This window comes from Sporothrix schenckii, assembly GCF_000961545.1.
Source record: "Sporothrix schenckii 1099-18 chromosome Unknown Cont41, whole genome shotgun sequence".
In the NCBI taxonomy this organism is placed as follows: domain Eukaryota; kingdom Fungi; phylum Ascomycota; class Sordariomycetes; order Ophiostomatales; family Ophiostomataceae; genus Sporothrix; species Sporothrix schenckii.
The window spans coordinates 1,288,641-1,305,758 of NW_015971142.1; the positions used below are offsets into that span (position 1 = coordinate 1,288,641).

A 17,118-nucleotide genomic window follows, 5' to 3' on the forward strand; every position below is an offset into this window, starting at 1 on the left:
GTATCTTACCTTTCAAACAACAGTACCTCAAACACCCACAACATTATCATGTCGAACCAATACCGCCCTGACTTTGTATGTTTCTTCTGTTTCTACGCAGTGCGTTCCTCGTTGTGACTAACATGCCCTTTTCTCTCTCACAGGAAAAGATGGTCGCCGAGCGCGCCGCCGGCTTGCACCAGCATATCCTCGCACTGCCCGCTGACCAACAGGCCGCCTTTCAGAGCGACCCAAAAGCTCTGCCTGCCGCCATTGAGGCCTATGCCCGCGAAAACCGCGTGCCCATGCTCTTTGGACCGGCCAAGATGGCCCAGGCCGCCGCTGCCTTGGCCGCCATGCCCGTCCCGCCCCGCACCCTCGTTGAGTTTGGCGCCTATGTCGGCTACTCTGCCCTGCGCTGGGTGACACTTCTTGAAGAAGTCAACAAGGGCGGCGTGGGTGCCGACGTCCACGTCTATACGTTTGAGCTCGACCCGGCCAGGGCCCAGATCGCCCGCGATTTTGCCAAAGCGGCCGGCCGGGCGTCCCAGATTACCGTGCTTGAAGGCCCCGGCGATGTGTCTCTCAGCAAACTCGTGACCGATGGTGTCCTCCCGCCCGGTTCGGTCGACGTCGTCTTCATCGACCACTGGGAGCCTCGCTACAAACCCGACCTGCAGCTGTGCGAGTCGCTCGGCGTGCTGCGCGTCGGCTCGCTCATCGTGGCCGACAACACCGACTACCCCGGTGCGCCCGACTATGTGGCGTACGTCAAAAACGGTGGCAGCGGCGAGCCGGGCGCTGTCAAGTTTGAGACGACCTCATACGACGCTGACAGTGCGCCGGAGCCGCCACAGAAGCGAATCGGCGGTGGGTTCGGCGGTCCTGGCCGGCCCGGTGGTGGTGGGTTTGGTGGTAGCCCGTCGGTAAGCAATCATCTGGTGGTGGTAGTTATGCTATAAAACTCCCTGCTAACTTTCTTTTTTTCCAGAAAATTGTAGAAGTCACAAAGGTGGTGTCTCTGGGATCGTGAGGGAGTCGTGAGACGCGGGTTATTCAACCATGCGATGCTGAAATGTTGCACTTGACTTGTTAGGCATACTATCGAATATGATAAATAAAAGAATTGAAGTAAAGACATGGCCTAAGAACCTGGAAATTAAGGAAGTGGCAAACTCACATTTTCAAGTTATCGGAAATTCCCAAGCTCACTGCACCTCTGCCAGTATGCATAGCAGCTCGCGAAACATCCACAGTTGGGCTATTTTGCCAGAACGTCTACGCTACGTATCAAGCTCGTACCAAAGCTGCTGTCAAAGCTTGATCTGGTTGGCCAATGGACATGCGCATCTCGATCCGCAAAGCTAATCGCGGCTAAATAGCTTCTGCCAGCTCTCAAAACCTCCACCTTTCCTCAAGACATAGCCTACCATTGATAGTTCCATTGAGTCGTAGTCACCGCAGGTCTTCCTTTCCAGACAATTGTCCCCTCCCTCTTCCTCGCTACTCACCTCCCAACAGCACCATGCCTACGTACTGCATCTTGGGCACGAACCGGGGCCTCGGCCTCGAGTTTGTGCGCCAGCTCGCCAAGTCTCCAGACAACACCATCATCGCCACCGTGCGGCCCAATGCCGACCGCACCGACCTCGATGCCGTCGCCTCCCCCACCACGCACATCGTCGAGTGCGACGTGTCCAGCGTCCAGTCCGTCCACATCTTTGCCAATCAGGTTGCGCGCAACGTCCTTGCCGATAGCACGGGTCCCTCCCATACCAAAATTGACTTTTTGATCGTCAACGCTGGCATCAACGGCACCCCGCCTGACCAGGACAGCCTGTCGCTCAACCCCGTCCTGCTCACCGAGCAAATGGCTGTCAATGTTGTCGGCCCGGCCAAGGTCGTCGAGTTTTTGGTCGACCGCGAGGCTCTGGCGCCCACCGTGCGCATCCTCAACATGACGTCGGGTCTCGGCAGCCTGGCACTGAGCGCCACCATGGAGCCCCGCAAGAGCATTGGCTACAGCCTGACCAAGGCCGCCCTCAACATGCTGACGGTGCACCAGGGCTACGACGTGCGCGCGCGCGGCTTGTCGCAGGCCGTCGTCATTGCCATGGACCCCGGCTGGGTCAAGACGCGGCTGGGCGGAGATGGAGCGCTGCTCGAGCCATCGGATTCCGTATCGGGCATGCTCAAGGTGTTGCACGGCCTGAAGGACGAGGACAATGTTACCTTTTTTGGCAAGGACGGCGAGCGGAAACCGTGGTAAGGTTTCCGTGACAGGCGTGGTATTCTGGTTCCATTTAGTAAACGATGAGCAGCGAAAATGGAAAACGACATCAACCTTTTACCAATGAGTCGGCCAGGGACAAACGGTACTGTCTTTTTGAGTTTCACTGTGATCATAATGTGGCAGTATTACGAGGGAAACGATGGATGGTATCGTTTTTGATAAGAAAGGTGATGAACACATTGCAATGGTATCCAAAGGGAAGGAAACCATATGTTGTTCGTTTCGGAAGCGACGATGTACGTCCGCTGTCAACAAGAGAAAGAACGGCCGGGACCAACGTCGATATCTGGAAGGCACAGTGTGGAAAATCTAGCATTCGAATTGGGCAGCTACATTGGGACCGTGAGGAAGGAGCGGATAACCCAAAAGGGCAGGATGCAAGTCATTTTGGAAGAAGCAGTGAGAACTGCTCTTGCAGTCATCGTTTGCCTCACGGCAAGCGCGTCCCAGCTCTGTGGTGTTGTCATTCAATACCAGGAAAGAGCGCTCCTGTTACACCTTTTTCTGTCGCATCTCAGGGAAAGCGCCACCAGAGGTATCTGGCGGTCTTGCCGCATCATCGTCCTGACGTATTCCACTGTCCACTGTGTCTCGTGCCTTGCTCCCTGCTTTTATCTTGTTTACCCTCCTCTCCTTTACTTCTTCTCTTCGAATATCCCCTCTTCTTAGCTTTCTTATACAGTTTCTCGCCGCCCATCCTACAACAACCGGCCGCTTTCATCCATATCCTTATCCTAGAGCTTCTACAGACAACTTCGCTGCAGTTTTCTTCCTCTCATTCTTCTCTTTATCCCCCTTCTCTTGTTCTCACTTCCTATGTTCTGTTTCTGGCCAGCGCCCTATGAACTCGGACCAGCTCGCTCAACGCGTCAGCACGTCCTACTCTTCTCCTTGGTTCAAGGTCTCGGTTTCCTTTGACTTCCCAACGTGGGGCTCAAAGGCCGAGGCAGACGCCAAGGTACCGGTCGTCAAAATGAGCTCAGCCGATAACATGTCAGAACTGCTGCTATCCAAGTCAGTGCTTGATACAGTACCCCTGGCAAGCCAAACTACAAACCCTACGACGTCCAACAAGCCGCCTCCACCACCCCCAGCGTCAACGGTCGACCGCGTGATTGCGATTGTGCGAATGGTGGTGGCTTTCATCACGGCCTTCCCGTTAAGCTCCTACTGCAATTATTTCTGTAGCGTCATTCACTGCTTCTTGCACTGCTACTGCTGGTTCTGCCATCACGTCTGTTGCGTCGTCCACTGCTTCTTGCACTGCTGTTGCATTTGCTGCCGTTGCTACTTTTGCTTCGTGAATCGCATGATCTCGCCTGCAAAGGACTTTGGCGTCTTTGCCGCCAAATGGATACGTTACTCTATAGTGGACATTATTACAATTCTGGCTACCACTACAACTGCAGGTATTGTGAGTTGCCTCCTTTATCCCATTTATATCTACTTGAAGTCAATTCCTCTTCTGCACCTATCCATGTCCCAATACGGACGCCTGACACTAATAAATAGCTCTTCCAGCTGTACCTCTCCAAACCGCCGGCGTCTCGCTCGTTTGCCGTCTTCAACCACAACAATGAGGTTGTCTATCCGCAGTTCGCCTTCCCTCTGCGCGATGAAATCATCCCGTCTTGGTTGGCCATATTCCTTGGTCCCTTTGTGCCGGTGGTGATCCTAGTGCTGCTTCAGCTGTACGTTCGTTCGTTCTGGGACGCCAACAATGCAATCTTTGGCGTGCTGTACTCGCTCAGCAACTCGGTCGTCTTCCAGGTCATCATCAAGTGGCTCATCGGCGGTCTCCGCCCTCACTTCCTAGACGTGTGCAAGCCGGACCTGTCACTCGCCAAAACGCTGCCTCCTCACAGGTCGGCTTACATTGCGTCCGGCTTCAACAACATGTACTACACCCGCGAGATCTGCACGGGCGACCCGCGCCAAATCAATGACGCTCTCTCCAGTTTTCCTTCGGGTCACACTACAGCCGGGTTTGCTGGGTTTGTCTTCCTCAGTCTGTACTTGAATGGCAAGTTCAAAATATTTTCGCATCAGCACACCCAGCTGTGGAAGCTGCATCTGTTCTACGCCCCAATTCTCGTTGCCACGCTCATTGGTGGTGCGTTGACCATTGATGCTTTCCACAACTGGTACGACATTGTGGCCGGAGCCGCGATTGGCACGACAATGGCCTTCAGCGCCTACCGCATGACCTACGCAGCCGTCTTTGATCCTCGCTACAACCACATTCCGCTGCATCGCAACCGGCCCTTTGACTACGATGCCATTGTTCCCAGTAACTCCGGCCTCACGTACTTGGACCACAGCAGGCTGTAAATAATGGGACAAACTCATCTGAATTTTGCGGCTCGACTATGTACACTCTGCACTCTTTGCAAAGTCGTTTTTCTGTGGTCTCGGTCTCTTCTGTCAAATTCGGAAGACTTTTCACCAATTTTTGGGGGGTTCCGGTTTACGAGAGGGCCGCGACAATGGAGTTGTACGCCGCCTTGGGCGCGTAACTGGAGTCGAAGAGCAGCGGGTTGCCCGAGGGTCTCCACGAGTCCTAGTTGAGTTTTAGCATAGGTTTGACTGGACAAACAGAGAAGCAAATGTGAACGAAACAATAATCCAGCAAAACTGAATAACGTACAGGATCGCGAACACCCCACACAGTGATACCGACGCAAGCAGACTCGGCAAGACAGCCCTTGGTGATCGTCGCGTAGTCGGCGGCATTGTTGCCTTGAATATCAAGCTCCGTGACGGCAACCTCCTTGACGCCAGTAGCAGCCAGCGCCTTGATGGCACCAGCCAGGTTGGCACCGCCGCCGGAGGTGATGTGGCCCTGCGAGCCAATGCCGTCAATGGGAATGCCAGCAGCAAGCCACTTCTTGACGTGTGCAACCATGCCGTTGGTCAGCTTGGCCGCGCTGGGGCTGTCCAGGTTGTAGTCGTTGATGTACAGCTTGGCGTCCGGGTCAGCAGCACGGGCGGCCTCAAAGGCAATCTTAACAAAGTCCTCGCCGAGCACCTGCGAGAACACGGAGTTGCGCAGCGAGCCGTCCTCGTTGAAGATCTCGTTGCACACGTCGTAGGCCCGGACCTTGCCCTTGAAGTGCGTCATAATGGTCGTGATGTGGCTCTGGATCGCCGACGTCAGCTTGGCCTTGTCGCGGATTTGGCTCACAAAGCCGGCCAGCTGCGAGTGCCACACAAACGTGTGTCCGCGGACGGTCTTGTTGTGCTCCGTCGCCCAGTTCACCAGGTAGTCCGCCTGCGACAGCGTAAACTTGCCCTGCTGGCTCTCTGTGCTCTCCCACTTCATGCTGTTCTCGGGCGTCAGCTGGCCAAAGTTGGCCTCAATAATGGCCGCGTTCTTGCCCGACGTCAGACGGCCCTGGTCACTGCACGTGCCGAAGTACAGCTTTCCCTTGGCCTTCATAAGCGCGTCGATGCTCTGGGTGGCCTGGCGCGGCGAGACATCGGCCGCGGGCGCGGCCATGGCGGCCAGCGGTGCCAGCAAAAGAAGGAAAGTGGACTTCATAGTTGGAAGGGATAAAGAATGATGAATTAAATGTTTTGGAGTTGGCAACAAAACAGACACAGACCTGGCTCGACGTCAAATCCAGGAACCTGGAGAACGCTCGTTTTTATGTCTGTTTGTCCTGAGGTCTCAAGCGAAGATTCCACCAGGCCCCTCACGAACACCTCCTAATTTCCGCACGCTTTCTAATGCCCGTGTAAATTATGTGTTTAATTATTTTTCCTATTAGGATAAACCGAACAATTCGCCCAAACCATATCCCAATGGCTGCGCATTTTGTGCAATGGTCGAGTGTATCGTAGTGGTGAAGGCTCTCTGAACGACACAAGTGTACCGGCGGGCGGCACACATTTACCTATGCCAAGACACTCACAATATACGAATGGGCCAAACCACGATCTGCAACGAACACATGCGCTTTCTGTGGTATATTGCGCATCTTCAAGATGTGGAGTAGCGAGGAGTGAGGTCGTTTCTCCGCTCTCCCTCATCCCGATGTGGCCGTCCTATATTGAATTAGCCGCAGGAACCAAACAAACTCCATTTATGATACCAATCTTCGGTTAAAGAGGGTAGCCTGGGCCAAGACTGCATTCAAATACCGGATCTGTGGGGTTGCATCGATAATAAAACAAATATCACCAATGGAATATGGGGCAGAGGGGAAAATAACAGAAACTGAAGGCCTAAGGTAATACAATCTCGCCGTCGGCTGTTTATCCCGGGAGTCGAATGCAAACTTAATATGGCTTCTCTAGCCGCCGTGCTATGCCGCGGAGCTTTGTACGCGTTCGGACGGAAGATGGCCATTACGCATGTACCTTGCCCAAGAAACACGTTAATAGCCGTCGATATTGCTCCCAAGACACTTAAAGAGTGCAGGGTTCATCGAGTTCTCCAACAAGCGGTGGCAAAAGTCCTCTACCCCGTACTTCTGCTCTTTTGCGAAGCTCACTGCGGGCCGTTAGCCTTAATGGTCTGTTATGCATATTTTCACATATTTGCCCCAATTTATTGAGAAAATAACCACTGCAAAGTATTGTGCATATAAATTATATTCATTTACATATTCATCAGTCTATCGTTGCTTGGTGATCATGGCGTTCGCACCGGCGCCTTTGCCCTTGACCAGTACGCCTGCCTTCTGCAGGATGCTGATGCAGTTCTCAATTGTTGGCAGACTCACACCGCTCGTGTTCTTGGGGAAGCGCACCGTCTTGAGCCACTCCCGCGCATCTTCCTCCGAGTAGTCCAGAGCCGTGCTGATGTACTTGACCGACTCCTCCGGGTTGGCGTTGAAGTGAGCAATGCCCTGGTCCAGCTTGCTGAACAGGTCCTGCAGCTGCACCTCCTTGTCAGGCGACCCAACCACGGCCGTCGACGCCACAATCTTCCAGCTGCTCCATGGCGTGTAGATCTCGCCGACGCGCTTGATCTCCTGGTTGTCGTAGTACCGCTTCGACGTAAAGTGCTCCCACATGAAAAAGTCCGCCGCGCCCGAGTTGACTGCCTTGCGCAGGTTCTCAAACGTGTTGAGGATCACCGTCTCCGAGAACGGCTTGTTGTCGGCCGGATCGGCCGCTGTCAGCCAGCCCTGCTGGTCCGCGAGCACATATCCCATGACAAAGCTGCCCGACCCAATACGCGACACACCAATCTTGCCGCCCTTCAAATCGTCGACAGACGCAATGTCGGTGCGGTCAAAGCCGCTCGAGATGGCCCAGCACAGCGGCGTTTCGACGTAGGTGCCGACAATCTGGTAGCCGCCCTGGCCGGGCTCCTCCTTGCCCAGTCCGGCCACCCAGCCCTCGGTCAGGCCGATGCCGACGTCAATGTCGCCTGCGCGCAGGGCAGTAATCATGTGGCCGGTACCGGAAGGGTAGGGGATCGTCTCGGCATCGAGGCCAAAGAGTGTCTTTGCGTAGTGGATGGGAGTCGAGAAGTGCTCGGGCACGTAGCCGACGCGCAGCGGGGTCGAAGAAGCCATGGTTATGTCGGCCTCGGTGAGGTAGCACACGGGCGAGAACATGCAGACGTCGCTGGCGATAAGAAACCGTGACAAAAGAGTCGGGGCGATTGAAGTCGATTAAAAACGCGTGCTTTCAAACGTGGAGATAGGTCGAGGGGTGGTCGAGCCGTTAAGTCCCTCTTAGCTCGGTTTGGCGGCGGCATGCCGACAAGCCGTTCAAGCCGTTGCGCCACGCGGGGCAGCAACAAGCGACGGCCCAAGGAACTCGCTACGATGCCAACTGTGAGGCTCTGTGCCGGCCTTGTTTCGCTGATCACCCGGCAACTGCATCGCTCTTTCCATCTGATATCCAGGATTGCTACTCCGTGCAGACACGATCGACTTGGAAGGACCTTGTGTGCGGGGTGGAAAGAGCGACCCCACTCGACACGGGAAAGCATTAAGCTTCTAACCCAGGATGATGTCTCTGGCCTTTGCATCCTTCAAGCTTTGAGGCTCTATACTTGATACACGTTGAGATAAAGCCCATACGAGATTGCCCCTGCAGTGTTCACCAAGCATCTTGCGCGTGTGAAGCTATTTCGCAAGCGAAATGGGAGGACAGCATTGGTTCGTGTGTGCCAAAGCACGGGGAAACAAGCAGTCGTGATATCACATGCCAATTTCAAAACCATAATACAGACGCATCGTACCTTCCGACATCATACCCAGGAAAGTCTTAATTGGCAGCGACTCGAGGGTCGTACCTTCTTGCTATGCGATCTTGCTCATTTTGGACATACACGTTTTTCGTTCACAAATTGCTGCATCTTTATTTTGCTTTTTCTCGTCGTTGCATCGGTGCTGCACTTTTTGATTGGTGTCTTTTGCTAGACACTCTGTTGGCGCGCCGAAGACCCACCGCCAAGTAGCTGACGAATGGACTTACTCACCATTGGCGTCTTGTCGGAAGCTCCCTTGCACATGTCCGATAGTTCCGATTGTTGGGGATAGCCACTCCATGCCAACCTCTCCGTTTCTTGACTGTTCTCGCGATATTCTCCAAAACAACTGTTGATTTCCTATTGCGACGGCATTGCTCCTTCACGAGACACAAGTGAAAGATACCTTCTAAGAGGTGTAGATCCAAAATCGCGCTCTCTAGGTAAGCTCTCCCAAAACGGAGCTCTATTTTGGTTGGGATAGCTAGAAGCATCACAAGGACGATCACCAACGACGCACAACTGCAGCTACGAGAACTAACCGTTTTGCCCAATCTAGACTGTTGTACGAGATACGATAAACGATCCCTATCTGTCAGCCTCGGATGCAATCCAACACATCACGCCGACCATCAGCCTGTTTCTCTCTCTCTATCCAGACGCATACACACCTCCTCACCTCTCACCGTCACCCTATCCGTCCTCGCACAAACACCGACACAATGGAACCGTGGACCGCGTCCGATGTTACGAACCTTGCCGGGATCTACACGATCCTCTTCTGCATGGTTGGCGTCTGCTACGTCATGTGCGATCCAATTGGTGGCTTCAAGCAACCGCCAAAGCGGACGGCCGAGGATGAACTTGCGTCCTCCACACAAGCGCAGGAACGGGCCAAAGTAAATGCCCAGGCAGCCCAGTAGACGGGGCTGACTTGATACCCTGGTCGTGAGCTAGTTCGTGGGTATGCCGAAAGGCGAAACGTCGGGAAATGACGAACAAAAATGGAAAAGAAAACTTTTAACGAAAAGGAAAAGCTATACGGTGAGAGGGAGGAGGCAAGAGGACAGAGGCGACAACCTGCAGCGAGGGCTAATCAGACGAGATAGGCCGACCAGGCAACCGGGACAACGAAAAATGTTGGAACTTGATTCACGGATACCACCCAGGTCCCGGGTCATCTGCCACTCTCCCGCACTTTCACCATCCAAGAAATACTTATCTTGAAACGAAGGACATATAACGAGTACATGAAATACGACGATCCCTGCAGCGAGCAGGTTTGGAGTGGGAGGGCGAAGGGGGCTCTTGGCTGCGAGATGCCCGTTTGAGCTAGGGCGGAGTACACCGGATCGTGACATGGCATGACAAGGACGAAAGATCGTGAAAAGGCGTGTGGAAAGTCTATCCGACTACCATCACACTCAACCATGCCGCTGGAAAGCCGTACCTACTAGAAACATGTGTCCTTAGCCTGTTTTGAATCATCTTTAGTGCTAATATGATATAAACCATCGGGACCGATCATAGTGACGTCAATTTGCACATCAAACAAAATAGAAGACGGGGCAAGGCGTTGACGGTTGTGTCAATGACCTCGATTGCTTTCTGGGCGTAAGCAAGCTTGGAACTTTTGTCATGTATACACCGTCGATGAATGTTTTCATGTATTGGGGGAGACTGCTTAGACTAAAAAATTCGAAAGTAAAATAAAAAAGTAATTAATAAATATGAGCGAACAAAATTCAACAAAAAAAGAGAACAACCTTCCCCTTTTCTCACGTTTATCGACCCCAAAAAGAACTTTCGATCGAGGAGGGGCTCGAACCCCCAATCTTCACAGCCGAAATGTGACGCCTTACCATTAGGCCACCCGACCACTCACGTGGACAAGAGTTTGCCCTAAACAATCTTCTAAAGCTCAGTGCACCTGAAGTGGGACGTTTTCGACTTACACGGCCACGAAACGAAAACAACCAATGACAAGCCACGAGTTTCACGGACCTCTAATGGGCAACACTTGCAAACATTCATCGTGCATCTTTCCTCCCAGTCCACGTCAACTCATGTATTATCTATGTGACTGACAAGATGCCGCCGTTAACGCCCGATTATGAGTTTAGTGGCACCTTCCTGTCGGCTATGGAGAACAATGAGCTGCTACCCAAACAGGTATTTCTCTCCGATTTGCGCTGTGCTGGACGGCTACTTTGTAAAAGTTCCTTTAGGAAGGTCTTCAAATTTTTCAAGGGTGAGTACTTGTGTCAGTTAGTTTCCCAAATCACACTGTTTATCATTCCTAGCCAGATTTCTGCTCTTATATGTGGCAATACAACTTTAATAAGAAATCCAGAAAGTGAAAAAAGGAGCTGCCCGCACGGATGTGAAAAAACAAAAGCCTCAAAATCCGTCGTACATCCTCGCCATATATCCGTTGGGAAAGGTACGGTAACAATCTCCGGTGGATCGCTTCTTTACACGTAGCAGTGAATGGGACCTGCTCACACCTTGCCTTCTGAGCTGTTTTCGAGCTTCCCGAGGCCACGGTTTGAGTTTTGCGAGGTACCTGATCTCGTTTGGGCAACCCGATGCGGTGAGTGTGCTGCTTGGTGTCTCTCATTCGATCCTTGCAGGAGGATGTAATTATGGACTATGGCCGCACGGTATTATAAAAAAATGCCAGTGGATACTGGTAATGGCAATGGAGACAATCTGTCGTCAAAACTTTCGTCGAAATTTCTGTCCGAGAAAAGCCTCTGACAGTGCAAGTTCAACGCCATGGCCATGGAGCGATCATGGATGTCGTAACGTAGCTGGAGCTAAGACGGCTAGGATTATGTGTTGATCGGCAGAGGAGTAAGGTGAACAGCTCCAACAACTTTTGACGATCTAGACCCTCTGGCCCTTCTGCGAAACTTCTTCTGGTTCTTCTAAGAAGACGCCCCCTTAGTTGCCACTCCCGTCTCAACCGTCTTCCTGCAAGATACCACTCGGTGTACAGACTGGGTAACTGCAGAGAAGACAGATGCATAGATGCGTGGAACGCTGCAATGGTGGCGGAAGAGATCCCTGCAGCGAAAGCTCACATCCGTTTCCAGACTTGCTCGCTTTCTTGCCAGTCTCCATGGGGTGCCCTCGTGGGCTCTCCAGATTGTTCCCGCAAGTATGATGAGGTGAGGGCTTTTTGTCTCGTCGTTTTTTGTCCCTGTACGACATACACCGACAAAGTAACCAGTAGCGGTTGATCGCATCGTCCATGGTCTCCTACTATGTAGATATAACGGCCTTAAAAGAATGGTAGGTGCATGCAAGATAAACTTTCGTTTCTTTTGTTGGTGCTTCGTAATTCTTCACCTATTTTGATATTTATTTGGAGAATTTGCTAGTCTAGATCCAAACTTCCTGGAAGCAGGGCCACGTCTATGGAATATGGATTCTTTTTTTCGATTTTCCTGTTTGTTTCCTTAGTCTGGGACCTCTCGTGACTCTACGACGTAAGTACGTTAGAGACATGCTGCGGCAATTTGGTGGAGTCCATCCTTCCTTGGCGCTCTTTTCAGATGTTTTTGACACTTAACTCGTCCACCTGAAGCCCCCGCCTTAGACGCTACGGGCGTTTCTAGGAGAAAACCCCCGTGGTCTGGACTCTTGATGGGATGGACACAAGTGCTCTGGGGCCTTCGTAGCCATACCCCAACCCCCGCCAAAGCACAAACAGGGTGCGCTAGGCAGTTAGGCTTCAGTGGGCACCGACGCCCCATACAGTGCAGGGAAACTGTGTTTGCGTCGACCGCTCGAGGACAGTTGAGTTCTTTTGTCGGCAAAAGCGGCAACATGGTCGCCCAGAAAAGAGTTTGAGTTTATTAATTTTGCCTTTTTTTTTTTTTTTTGAGTTGAGTTGAGAAGAGAAAGTTGTCTCCCCGACAATGGATGGACTTTTGACAAAGTTTAGATGTATTGTATCAAACTCTCGACTGGCATCCGATCGCTTGTCCAGATCTCTTTTTTTGATCGTGAAATCGACGATTCGATGGCAATGCGCGCCATATGCGGCTTGCATGGGTTAGGTTCTACCGAAAGTGGTTATGCGTGGCGTACTGTTTCCTTTTTAGCGCAGCCGCGCCTTCGGCTGTCGCTTCTTCACGATGCTTCACTTTAGACGAAACTCTCAGAACGGCACACACACACCAACACATGACATCACACCGGCGGAGAAGTCCGGGGTTACATCCCTACGGGTCCCGTCATAGTTTATACATCGTGAAATGTACGACGGACAGTGTACTCCATTCATAATCGGCTATTTCTCTTCGTGCGTATCGTGGGGGCGGCACACAGGCCATTTCTTACATCGTAGATCGTAGCTAAGTGTAAGGAAATAAAAAATTGCGGGGACGACTGTCGTTTTCTTCAACAACGACATCCAACGCAAACTTTCGTCACTGCACCTCGGACGTTGCTGGTTTCTGTCGAATGCGCCGCCGGAAGCCACGGATGGCCATTTGCATCGTCTAGTCTCCACTGCGAGAGTCCTACATTTTCTATCTTTCCTTCGACTGGACCAGGTAACTTTGTGGTCATCCGACCATCTCGGAGAGAGCGAAAGCAACGGTGCCTAGGGTGAGAAATGAGGGGGAATAGAGTCATATTTTGTTTGGCAAGGGGGAGAGGAGACGGAGAGAAAAGGGTGCCGGAACAAGAAAATTCTGCACGTTCCGGCAGCTAGGCAAGCAGAGACACAGAGGGAGCAAACAGGGCGGCCAGAAAAGGAAGCCGAAGATGTTGTAAGCGAGTTGGGAAGAGCGGAAAACCTGGCCAAGGCACCTTGAACAGCTTCAAAAAGCACACCAATTGGAACTATGTCGTTGGGCGCCCGTTTCCTGGCTTTGCTTGGGCTGTGCGCTGTGCTGCAACCAGGTGTTGTAGTACTCAGCAATAGGACATGGCCCCATGGAGCTATGTACCCCACCATTTTGGCTGTTCTGGTCATTTGCTTTTCCTCTTCTTTACCCTCCCCCGACGATCCTCCACTGCGCTAGCGCTAAGGTAGGCAAGGTGCCGCCGATTGCCATCGATGGCCCCATAATAAGTTTACTGCACCTCCTCATTGGAAGAAACAAAAAGAAACCTTCAAACAGGCATCATCATCCAACGAGCCGCACCATGATCCCCGGAAAAAGAAGAGGCCCATTTTGGCTCTGCTTGATCGTTGTTTACCTTTGTACGCCAAGTGACTTTCTTTTCCAGAAGGAGGTCTGTTGGCCCCGAAAAAGAAAGGGGAAGCCATGAACACAGAAAAGGGACAAAGAGTCTTGACATCTCCTTTCACGTCATCTCACCCGTGATATGGTTGAAGTAGAAATCTCACTCCGCTTCAAGTCGAAAGGCAGCATGGAATCCTACGCTAGTTACCCCATCCAAAAGATCTTGTGACCTGACGTATTTTGTGAACAGGCTTTCCCTTTCGCAACTTCTGAGTTTTTTTTTATTAGTTCTCGCTGACAAAAACCTGTACCATATTGTTCAATGGACGGAAAGTGATGAGCCTGGGCAGGGAACACGGCACGCCATGCAGGGAAAAGCAGGGAAAGCAGGGAAAATCAGGGCACCCTCCTCGAGCTCTCCCAAGTCTTCCATGGCGGGACTCGTGGTCCAACCAAACTTGTCTCACCACACGTTCACCCACTCGTCCCTATCGTATTCCGTGTTGTCGTTCATGTTGATCATCCCGCGAGCTGGGAACCAATGCAAGTGAGAGACAAAAAACACAGATAGCAGGGCTCGTAGGAGTTCAGTCCGAGATTGCACGCCGTAGAGGACGTCGTGCTCCGTAGATTCCTAGGCAAGCTGGCGAGGTCCATGCTGCAAATGAATAGGTATGGTTATTTCCTTCCCGTCCCGGGACTTTTCTTAACCTATTTTTCCTGCAGCTGGCAGACTAGCCGCCGAGTCCACACCTAACACCTAACCTCTCAAAATAGTAGATACATATATTTACTCAAAATATATCCATGAACATTGAGTCTTGAGGTTCTTCTCAAATGACCTACGCCGTTCTGACCTCGCTCATATTCTCGCTACCTTTTGAATGCTTGTCTTCGAAGCCTTTCCCTCCTTGTCCCGTTTCAGGACGTTCGTAGACTTACACGCCCCGTTTAGCCTCTTCTCGACTATTGTAAGTGTGCTGTCTCATGCCCAGACCCGGCGAACTTTGTCCTCTTCTCGGTGTGTGGAGACCGACATACAGAAAAGCACGGGCTTTTTGTTTTGATTATTCCTCTATTTTCTCTGTTTCGTTTCCGAGCTCCAAATCCGTTGCCCGTTTTGCATCCGCTCACTAGCGCCACGTCCCGCTCGCGTTTGGCCCAAGATAGAAGGTCGTTAACGAAAACGCGCGCCCAAAACTACCGGCTTGGCCCTCCAAGAAGCCTACCAGGATTGCCCTGCGTGGTCAGTATTGCCCTGCGTGGTCCGCCTTCAGTTCTCCATGAGTGGCTTACCCATCGGCCAAACTCGACGTGTCCTCTGTACGACGTACATGGAGTAAGTACGACATAAGGCATAGCTGTTCACCGTACTTCGTACGGATCATGGCTTGACCAAGACCTGTGCCACTTTCTATCTTCTTTTTTTTTTTTTTTTTTTCTTCTTTTTCCTCTCGCGTCCTTGGCTCCATTTCCTCCGACATCGTCCCCTTTTTGGAATGACCCTGGGATTCGTCGCTAGCCATGGCCTCGGTTTGATTTGGCTTATTTCAAATTCTGTCTCGACTTTTTGTTCCTCTGCCGTTCTAGCTTGTGCCTTGGCATCCACCAGGGCTGTTAATTCAGTCTTAGCTCCAAACAGTCACTAGCGTGCTTTGCAGCAACTTCACGTCGTTACGTTTTGTCCATCTGCATTTCCCTCGGACCATGTCATGTGCGGAGTACTTTGCCTGATTGCTTGTTTCGTTTTAGCATCTTACATTTCGGGTCCTGGAAGTGAGTACTTTTCAAATGGGAGGTCTTTGCTAAATTTCAAATTAAGACCATGCGGTCTGCAGAGAAAGGAAGGAGACGTTGTTCTAAAAAGACAAAAAGCACGTCCTCTAGTGTCAAGCGAGTAGCGCATATGTGCGCCAGCACCCGTTTTGTTTTTGTCACTGTCGTTGTTTCCTTTCTCCTTTGGGGTTCCTTTCCCCATCCTCAAAAGCATCCCCGCAGGGAGGGAAAGAGCGAACGGGGCGGTGGCGGACACGCCGAAGCAAGACCGTGTTGCCCACCGTTCCCCACACGTAGTGTTTCTTTTTGCCCAGGGATGATCAGCGTGGGAAACTTCATAACAACAGGCAAGCCAAAAAGCACGTAGTACGAGAAAAGTATAAACCTTCGACTCAGTAGGGAGCCTCGGGAGCTCTGTCAAACGGCCAGCGCACGTCGTATGTGTGTGTCGTATGTCGTATGTCGTACATTAAAAAGCAACAAAAACAAGAGGACTCGCAGCTTGGCTCATCTCCCGGGCGAATCAAATGCCGCATCGCATCAGCAGAACCAGTTGTAACATTACGACATACGACGTACCAACCCTGGTTGTCGATTATTACAAAAAAGACGAGACGGCAACGGCATAGTTCGTACTGTTGCAGCACCGTTGACGTCTCCAAAATGACGTTCGTACTGTGTGGGGAGAAGAGAAAACTGTGCTTAACTTAGCGTAAAGCTTGGTCTGACCCATGTTGGACTCCAGTCAACATCACCAGGTGCAAGCATCGCTCTTGCTTGTTTTAGACAGTACTGTTAAAGGCCTCTTTCCTGAGCGAGCTGTATGTTGTATCTTGGTCGAGGAGGAGGCGGAAAATGGCATTTGCAAGAAAGTGCAAACGACACGAAGATGGAACGAAGGAAGCAACAAAAACACAAGCAGAAACACGTAACTCAGGCCAAGGCATGCCAAAAACTCTTCGCGTCGGTTTCCTATTTTACTTTTTGGACATGTCGTCGATACTTGCCATTTCCGAGAAACTAGAGCCCCTCGCACTTTCAGCACAGAAGCTCCTGCTCCGTTAACGATCCCCGACGAGGAAAGAACTAACAAGCCGGCACCAGAAGGCTCCTCCCCTGTCTCTCAACGCGCCCTGCCCCCAGTACTGAGTATGGCGCTGCCTTTCGTATGACGGTCCCATCCGCACGTCTCGCCTTTGCTCTCCCCCGTGTGCTAAAGCATGTTTTCCCCCGTTTCTCCTCACTCTCTCTCCTCACCTCCATTCACACCCACATTCCCCAGCCCCATCCCCCATCATCGACCCCATCATGCCCCGTGATGTCCCCCCCCGGTCCCCAGAAAGCGTAGCTTTCTGCCTCGTCAGTGTGCAACAAGCTGCTAGCTGTGTTGCTTCATCCTGACCTCCCCATGTCGAGCAGCAGCTAGCTAACCTTCTTTCACCCCCCCCCCCCTCTTCATCCGCCCTCTCTCCTCCTTCGCCCGCAGATCGCTGCATTGGCCAATTTACGCTCTATGCAAGTGTCCGCGCCCACAAGGGACGGGGACCCAATACCCAAGATAGCAAGCAGGGAGAGCATCACCCGCACCTACGTATAAAGAGAAATGATTGCCCATCACTTTTTCCCCGTTGTCGATACCTTGGATACTCTGTCCA

At 52.0% G+C, this 17,118-nt stretch overlaps 6 protein-coding genes and 1 non-coding gene across 7 annotated transcripts; 4 read left to right on the top strand and 3 right to left on the bottom strand.

Moving 5' to 3' along the window:
- Nucleotides 1-48: 48 nt before the first annotated feature.
- SPSK_07789 (catechol O-methyltransferase) lies at nt 49-1,012 on the top strand (the record flags this gene model as incomplete). The annotated part of the gene is made up of 3 exons (XM_016734444.1): nt 49-75; nt 144-905; nt 971-1,012. 3 exons carry the CDS (start codon nt 49-51, stop codon nt 1,010-1,012), a joined length of 831 nt encoding a protein of 276 aa, XP_016590731.1.
- Nucleotides 1,013-1,504: 492 nt separating this feature from the next.
- Nucleotides 1,505-2,248, top strand: SPSK_07925 (uncharacterized protein; the record flags this gene model as incomplete). Its single annotated transcript, XM_016734578.1, has 1 exon — nt 1,505-2,248. The coding sequence occupies one exon, from the start codon at nt 1,505-1,507 to the stop codon at nt 2,246-2,248; it is 744 nt and encodes a 247-aa protein (XP_016590732.1).
- Nucleotides 2,249-3,113: 865 nt separating this feature from the next.
- SPSK_07476 (uncharacterized protein) lies at nt 3,114-4,603 on the top strand (the record flags this gene model as incomplete). Its single annotated transcript, XM_016734138.1, has 2 exons — nt 3,114-3,686; nt 3,785-4,603. The coding sequence occupies 2 exons, from the start codon at nt 3,114-3,116 to the stop codon at nt 4,601-4,603; spliced, it is 1,392 nt and encodes a 463-aa protein (XP_016590733.1).
- Nucleotides 4,604-4,739: 136 nt separating this feature from the next.
- On the bottom strand, nt 4,740-5,813 carry SPSK_07715 (endo-1,4-beta-xylanase; the record flags this gene model as incomplete). The annotated part of the gene is made up of 2 exons (XM_016734372.1): nt 4,740-4,832; nt 4,920-5,813. The coding sequence occupies 2 exons, from the start codon at nt 5,811-5,813 to the stop codon at nt 4,740-4,742; spliced, it is 987 nt and encodes a 328-aa protein (XP_016590734.1).
- A 1,078-nt stretch (nt 5,814-6,891) lies between these two features.
- On the bottom strand, nt 6,892-7,800 carry SPSK_07828 (uncharacterized protein; the record flags this gene model as incomplete). Its single annotated transcript, XM_016734483.1, has 1 exon — nt 6,892-7,800. The coding sequence occupies one exon, from the start codon at nt 7,798-7,800 to the stop codon at nt 6,892-6,894; it is 909 nt and encodes a 302-aa protein (XP_016590735.1).
- A 1,405-nt stretch (nt 7,801-9,205) lies between these two features.
- SPSK_11036 (uncharacterized protein) lies at nt 9,206-9,406 on the top strand (the record flags this gene model as incomplete). The annotated part of the gene is made up of 1 exon (XM_016737255.1): nt 9,206-9,406. One exon carries the CDS (start codon nt 9,206-9,208, stop codon nt 9,404-9,406), a length of 201 nt encoding a protein of 66 aa, XP_016590736.1.
- Nucleotides 9,407-10,290: 884 nt separating this feature from the next.
- On the bottom strand, nt 10,291-10,362 carry SPSK_11225. The gene has a single exon. It is a non-coding gene; the product is annotated as a tRNA-Arg (tRNA).
- Nucleotides 10,363-17,118: the final 6,756 nt, after the last annotated feature.